The sequence below is a fragment of the Petaurus breviceps genome, unplaced genomic scaffold (genome assembly GCF_028583685.1).
Source record: "Petaurus breviceps papuanus isolate PSGF00001 unplaced genomic scaffold, PetGlider_PUasm1.0 37, whole genome shotgun sequence".
Classification (NCBI taxonomy): domain Eukaryota; kingdom Metazoa; phylum Chordata; class Mammalia; order Diprotodontia; family Petauridae; genus Petaurus; species Petaurus breviceps.
In genome coordinates, this window is record NW_027186296.1 from 93,923,621 (window position 1) to 93,931,239 (window position 7,619).

Below are 7,619 nucleotides of genomic sequence, written 5' to 3' on the forward strand. Positions count from 1 at the left end.
AAGGAAAGAGGACCTTGCCTCAAGGCCTGTTCCGGGCCAAATTGTTAAAGTTAAATTCAAACTGCAAAAGAGAGAACTCCAAACTGCTACCCAAATGATTGGGAAAACAGTGGAAACGACGATTGTAGGGAGTTCTTGGGCTATGGGGGATTCTCGGAATCCAACCCTGTAACAAATCAATTTAAAAACAACAAACAAACCTAGAGTCAGAAACAGAAAGACTCTGAATCAGCCTAATTTTTTTCCCCCGAAAGTCGAAAATATTCCCAACAACGTGAATTTCCACGATAGAAAATAGAACACAGAGAACTAAGTGTCGTTAGTTACCTGGATCGTAAGCATTAACTTAGAAACAGTAATTTGTTAGGGTGCCCCTCCACTCCTGCCACCACACATTTTAAATAGAAGACGAGAATAGACCTTATCAATCATCATAGATAGATATATTTCACTCTCACCACATAAATACAAAACATCCAAATATCCAAAACATTCAGAACAGAGTTAGTAGCCAGGATTTGGGGGACACCTACCCGCATGTGAATCATTATTTCATTAATTTTCCACTAATTTCCTAAAACAAAGCAAAAAAAATCCCGATGTAAATAATTTACAATAAAATGACTTTTCCGAAATTTGTTCTGGGTGCTCTTCAGATGGACTCTAATACACTCTAAATAATAAGGTATCTCACGGTTTTGTCTGTTGGCTGTTTTGGTTAAAGAAATGGGTGGCATGGACTGAGTGAGGTGCACACGTCTGCCTGGTTAGAGGGGAGATTGCCGGCCCCTGCCTCCGCCTGGGACTAAGTTCTAACTACCTTCTGACCCTTCAAAAACAGATTTCATAGGGATAGGGATGGGGATGGGGGGGGGGGGAACGGGGAGAAAAGTCTTTTCTTTACGTCTACTATTACAACTTCTTCCTTCTTTCTCTTCATCATCCTTTTCATCATCATAAGGAAAGATGGGATCATTCCCCCGACTGAGATGATTTCTGAAGGACCAGGGAGAAGCAGAACTATACAACTTTGTCAGATGCTTAAGTAACTGGGCCATATTTGTTTTCCTAGAATTCGAAGCTATGGGTACTTTGTGAAACTAGGGCAAGGAAAAAAGGAGTTATGTTTTATCTCATTTTTTTATACAAATGGAAAGGCTTATAGTCTGCGGTGTCAATGGGAGTGGCTATTGCCTGCTCCATTTCCGAACCAACGATAGCTCCCTAAAAAGTATCTCCTCTCTGACTAATATTTGGTCTACTGAGCCTTCTCAGGTGTCCTTTCAATAGATACTTAATGAGGGACCTAGATTGTTTCTGCTGGAAGGCTGGGGGGGGGGGCCGGGGGGGGAGAGGGGAACAGGTTGAGGAACTTATTCGAAAAAAATCGTTGGCTTTTTTCTGCTCATTCCTTTCGAATTTCTTTTCAAACTCGCAGTCCCATTTATTCTACCGTGCCTAGAAAATTGTGTTTTGGAACACTTTTAAAAGGTATTACCTTGCAGACTCAGAATACAGTTAGGATTCATTTTTAATTGCTTAGCAATATTCCATTCTTATTATTCTCCCTAACATTAGTATCACTATCATCATCATCATCATCACCATCTTCATTATTGTTAGTATTGTAGAGGTGGTCGTTAGAGCTTGGTTTTCGGCAACTCTCTTGCCTGTCCTATCCACAGATTCCCTAAAGTGGAGGGGAGTGGCGGGGAATTCGATTCTTCTTGTTTTGTAGGAATCTTGGGCAGGGTCCCTGGCTTTCTAGAGAAATCTATAAGGCCTAGTGACCGCCGAGCTTTCAGAAATTCACTTCCTGTATGGCTCACTCAGACGGTGGGAGTTTCCTATTCCTTACTTGCGGGAAGAAGTATACCAACTCTGGGCTCTAGGAAACCTTGTAAATCTTCCACCCTGTGCGGGCCGCTGCGGGGTCGGCGGGAGGCTGCTCGTTCAGCCTTCTCCCCACTATTCCTACCAACAGTACTGGTCCTTTGGATTCGGATGGCTCCTTTCCCTCAGGTTTGGGGTAGAGGGATGGGGAAAGTGAGCAGGATGTGTTTCCCAGATCTTTGGATCTTTCCTGCTTTCAGACAGAAGTTGGGGGTGGAGGGTAGGGAAATAAACCGAAGCAAGGCAGGGGGAAAAAATTAGAATGGTAAAATTAAATTTGTAAGAGAGGGTGAGGCAAAGAGGTAAAGGACGTGTCTGGAGACTTCGTGGGGAGAGGGGAACTGCCCCGGGGAGGGAGACTTGGGTGTGTGATTCCATAAATATAAGCACAATAGATACTATAAATATAAATACATGGAAATACTTAAAATCAGTCCAGTGCTTTTTTCTCCGCCCCGTCTTTATTGTTGGTCCGGGAGTAGGGCTCAAAGGCGGAGGAGCTCAGGTATCTGGCGGAGAGTTCTTGTAAATTCCCGGCCAATGAGCCAGCCATTGTCAAGGGGTTGGAGGAGAGGCGACTGGCGACAGAGCCCAGGAGCGAGGGCACAGGCAGGCTGAAGAGGCTGTGGCCAGCGGCAGGGGCGGGATGCAGTCCTGAAGCAGAGGCGGGCCCTGCCGCGCTACTCACGGCCGGGGGGTGCGGAGAGGAACCGCTCGCCGGACCGGAGGCCGAGCTGGAGCCGGAGCCTGAGCTGCCGCTGCCACCCAGGGCCGGAATGCTGGGGCCTCGCAGAGCCGAACCCAGAGCGCCCGTGGCGCAAGGGGGCAGGAGGCCCGGCAGGCCGGGAGGGGAGAGCAGACGACCTTGCTCCAGGAGCCGCAGCACGCTGCAAGTGGCTGCCGTCTCGGACACCACAGAGCGCAGCTCCGAGTCCTTGCCTTGGTCTTTTTTCTGCTTTGTGCGCCGGTTCTGGAACCAAACCTTCACCTGTGGCGGCCGATAGAAAGGGCAGAGGGAGGGAGAGAGACTGTTAGAGGACCCTGGGGACGTGGCTCCCGCTCTGCGAGGACCCAGTAAGTTAGAAACCACCAACTATCCCTCTCCCTCCACCCAGGGGCCGAAGCTGGGGAGCCTAGACCCAGAAAAGGACACAACTCGACCAAGTTCAAACTCCTCTCAATCTCATGGCTGAACTTCCGGGTGGGTAACTTGATTGAAACCCAACCAGAGTCAGATCGTGAAACGTTTCAAAGTCTTAATAATAAAAACAGGTATTTCATTGACAAGTCCCTCCACCATGTACCCTTTAGTTCCTTCCATTCTTCCAGTTTCCCAGAGTCAAGAATTGAGACAATCGGGGTAGGACGCCCCAAGTCCACCCATACACAAGCACCCTTCACCAGTGGCTTCTCCCCCTTCCTTCCTGGGGCTTGGGGATGGAGGCAAAGAGGGCCTTTAGAAGTATAGCGGGCTAAGGGTGATAGTCTTAAAACTCCAATAGAGACAAACAGGGGCAAGGGATTTCATGATTTCTGGAGGAATGTAAATCTAGGACTTTTAGAATCGTATTTGGAGGAGACGGTGGACGAATTAGGTCGCCAACTTTTCCGCTTCTGGAGAAGCGAAGAGTTACTCCAAATTTTAGGATGATTTTTTAAGACCAAAGTGGATCCCAGATTCACACACACACGGGCACACGGGGACTGAAGTTAGAGCTTGGGAGAGCCCTGTCATGCCGGGGTTAAGACCTGACATTTCGTAAAATCTAAAGTTCCCTAAAGAGGTATCACCCTGAGTTAACACAGGAAGACACGATCCACTCGTACCTCCATCACCCAATTCCAAGTCAAATCCAGCCAAGGAGGAGAGGGATTCCAAGTGTTTGTGGTGTATTGCAAGTGATGAAGAAATCGGTAATAGGAGCTTTGAAATCTTCCGTTTTGTTACCCCCACCCCCATTCCCATAACTTTTGAATCGGAAGTTGGAAAAGACTGGCTGGGACTTGTCCCTAAAGCCCAGGGGCTTTTGAAAGTGGCAAGGTCCTTCCTATCCTCCCATCATTTTACTTTTCCTCCCGGATCTAGAGTATCAGCAGCTCTGCTGATGATCCCTGTCCCTGGACTGGCAGCTGCAGAGAAGTGGTTTTTGGTCTGTTTTGGTTTTGCTTTGTTTGCTTGCTTCTGTTGGGGGATGGGGAGAGGATAGGGGTAGGGGTGGCAAAGGAGGCACAAGAAAAAGAATGCTAAACCAGAGCTCTTCTGTCAGTCACCTGGTTTCCCCCTACTTCCTTTCTTGGAACCAAACCTCAGGTCTTGTCCTTTCATCAGAGGAAATACTGACACCTCATTTCAGCTTCTGAGCTATTTGGAATCTGGTATAGGGAAGTTCCAGAGGGGAAGAAAACTCTTGAGTCACCATTATAGATTATAGACCAAACCTGACAACAAAGTCCCAGGAGGTCTCAAACTCCTGTTTTCCCTACCATGACATGGAAGAACCAGTTTGGAGGATAAAGAGGTCCAGTCCCCAAATATGATCACACTTTGCACACTGCACATATACACAGAGAAAGTTCCCCAAAATAAAAAGGACCCCAGACCAAACACTTATCTGGCTTAAACTGAGTCACAACCCACAGGGGTAAAGGAAAAGAAAACAGGGCATGGTTGAAAGAAGGTTCATAGATGGTTAGAGGTAGAAATCATAAAAACAACCTTTATCCCTCTCACTAAAAGGAATCTTCTCAAAGCCACAGGCTTTGTACTGGAAGTGAGATGAAGTGTTAGGGAACCAACCTTATTTAACAAGATTCGGGGCCAGAAACAAGGGTAAAGTGCCCAGGGGGGAAATGACCTCTCCCCTTGGGAGAATCTCAGCAGCTCTGGCTAACTGCTTCTCTTCCCTCTTTCACAATCACCAACAGACCAAGATAGGGTTGTAGAACTTCTCCCCTCCAATAATTCTGACAAATATTGGGCCTAGGATCCCAAGAAAGAGAGCAGCTGAGACTTGGGAGACCTAGGCATGTTTTCCTGGGGAGAGGGCCAAATTGGGACACTCAGAAGCAGGGTGAGAATCAACTCCTTGTAGAGTACAAGAGACTAATAAATTGTGTGTATGTTGGAGGGGGTGGTGCAGTTTGTATGTGCATCTTTTGTGCCAAGCAGAGGGACAGAGATTGCAAAAGCTGGAGTTGCTGTCGAAGGGCCCAGATGTGTGTGTAGAAAAGAGCTGCCTTTTCAATGCTACAGCCCCCAACCCCCAACACATTTTTCCTTTCTCCGGATGCTCTGTAGGTCTACAACCTGGTGGTGGGGGGGGGGGGGCCTGAGATGAGATGGCTGAGAATGAGGGGCCAGTGGGGAGTTGCTACCTAAGCAGACAAGATGCCTGGACTGGTACCTGGGTCTCGGAGAGGTTAAGCTGCCTGGCCAGCTCTGTTCGCTCCCGCCCCACAACATACTGGCACCGCTGGAACTCCATCTCTAGCCGATATAGTTGTTCAGCAGTGAATGACGTGCGGGTCCGCTTTGGCCGGTCCAGGTCCAGGCCTTTGGGAAGGATGATCTCTCGGATGGAGCCCTTGGCATCTGGGGAGGGGGCCACAGGGGGAAAAGATCGGTAGTCAGTACTCATTTACCCTACCTCTTTTTCCTCTACCTGCCTCCTCTAAACAACTTTCCAGGCCAGAAGCTTCAGGGACTACACTGGTGACCCTAGTTTAGCCGAATGACTACAGGGAGATGAGAAGGGCGGATTAGCTCAACAGAATGGTGTCCCTGTAACCAAATGTGAACTCAAATATTGGGGTATCTAACTACATTTAACTGGTTTGTCTGCTTGGGGGGGGGGGAGTGTGGAGAAGATAATTGGGCACAAGAGTCTGATCAGCTTTGTTAGGCTAAATCCCTTTGAATGAACAGCGAGGTTGGAGGACAAAATGCAATCGCGACCAAGGCGAACAGTCCCTTCTGTTCGGGGCGCCCTAAGGCTAGAGGAGGAAAGCCTCTTTGCTTCCTATGGCACAATCCCCGCCTCGGAAGAGGCCTCACAAGATCAGGGACGACTGAGAAGAATAGCCCGGCTCAGACTTAGGGTCCTCCGACCCCTGCCAGAGTTGATCTTCCGCTCTCCCCCGACCCCCACAGTCCTCAGAAGCATTCACACCCCACCCAGCACACCCACAAGAGCACAGAAACCCACTTCCCCCAGTGCTCTGCGGGCCCCTGACCCCACCCCGGAGGAATAACTGTTTACCAGGCCGTATTCGGGGTTTGCTTCCTCATAGTCTCGGTGTCCCCTTTCTCCTTGGGGGCAGAAAACACCCCAAGCAAGGGGAAAAGCCCGGGCTTCCAGAGCCCTGGACGAAGCTTCCCCAAAGTATGGGTCAGCAGATGTGGGGGCAGTGACACTCTTGGAGGCGAAGGTGGGAGTCCTCCTTTTCGGATTTCCCCCTCCCAATTCAATCCCACCGGATCTCCAGGCAGCCTAAGGACAGGACCCTTAGCCGGCCAGAACCAACTTCCCGCCTCTCCATTCAAACCGCAGATGGGCTTTTCTTTCTTTCCTTTTTCTGTATCCCCCAAATCTCTGAAGCCTGGAAGGCAGAGGAGGATAACTGTTTTTATCTCTGCCTCCCTCCGACCCATTTTTTTCAAAGGCGAGAGCCATATAAGCCTGGGGTCGGCCTCCTCCTCCACCTTCTCTCCGGCTGCATCCTGCAGTGCTTTGGCTTTCCCCATAGATCCTCTCAGCTCCCACCCCGCCTCCCTTACCCACCCTCGGGTCGGGGGACAGGGCGAGGCCCCAGCACACCAAATTCCTGAAGCCTTGGAAAGGAGGAAAATGGCCTGGCCCAAAAGGCCGGCGGCTAGACCCAGAGAAAGGCAGAGGGTGGGGCCCCAGGGCCGGCAACTTTCTCCCGAAGTCCGAGCCGATCCACAACCTCAAAGGTCCCCACCCCCAACCGCCACTCTCCCTGATACACATATACACATAGACATACACCAGCACCCATACCCCGTGGCCAAGCAGACAGGACTCGGAGAGAGAACTCCGCACCTGATAAAGACCTGCAGCCAGGGAAGACGGGGACCGAAGGTTCCGATAAAGGGTGAGGGAGAGGGGCGACCCTATCCTCCCGAATCGCCCCTCCAAATATACCCAAGCCCCAGACTCTTTCTTCTTTCTGATCCCCTACCTCGAACCAGGATCCTTCTGCAATAGTCCGGGTCGGCAGAATTAGATTTACTCTTATTACAGTCTTCCGAGGCGGCAGACGGGGAGAAAGTGCCCGGAGGTTCCTTCAGAAAAGAAGTGGAGATATTCCCTTCGCCCCCCTTGCTCTCTTTTCCCTCCTTATGTCCATTCTTCGAGACCCGATTAGTCTCAGCGTCCGAGTGGCATCTAACGTCCATTTTGTCTGGTTTCCCAAACATGTAAAAGGCAAAAAAAAGGGGGGGGGGATAAGAATATCCCACTGCACACACGCACCCACAAAATACACCCCACAGGAACCCCGAAGGGAGAGGAGAAGGGGAAAAAAGCCACCACCGGCGAAACGAGATTGGCGATGGCACAAGCCTCTGGTGGTCAGCACAGTGGGGTCTGCAATACACTCCTGGAGATGCAGGTTGTCGTGTTGTGGTTCCCAGCGGAGTTGCGATTCAGTCTCATCAGTCCCAGCCTTCTAATAGGACTGTCCAGCTTTCCCCAGCCCAGCGA

The 7,619-nt window shown here is 50.1% G+C and overlaps 1 protein-coding gene across 1 annotated transcript; it reads right to left on the reverse strand.

Moving 5' to 3' along the window:
- Nucleotides 1-2,323: 2,323 nt before the first annotated feature.
- Nucleotides 2,324-7,333, reverse strand: VAX1 (ventral anterior homeobox 1). The gene is made up of 3 exons (XM_069097577.1): nucleotides 7,096-7,333; nucleotides 5,298-5,485; nucleotides 2,324-2,881 (listed from the first exon to the last, which is right to left on the reverse strand). Exons 1-3 carry the CDS (start codon nucleotides 7,331-7,333, stop codon nucleotides 2,324-2,326), a joined length of 984 nt encoding a protein of 327 aa, XP_068953678.1.
- Between the last annotated feature and the right edge of the window lie 286 nt (nucleotides 7,334-7,619).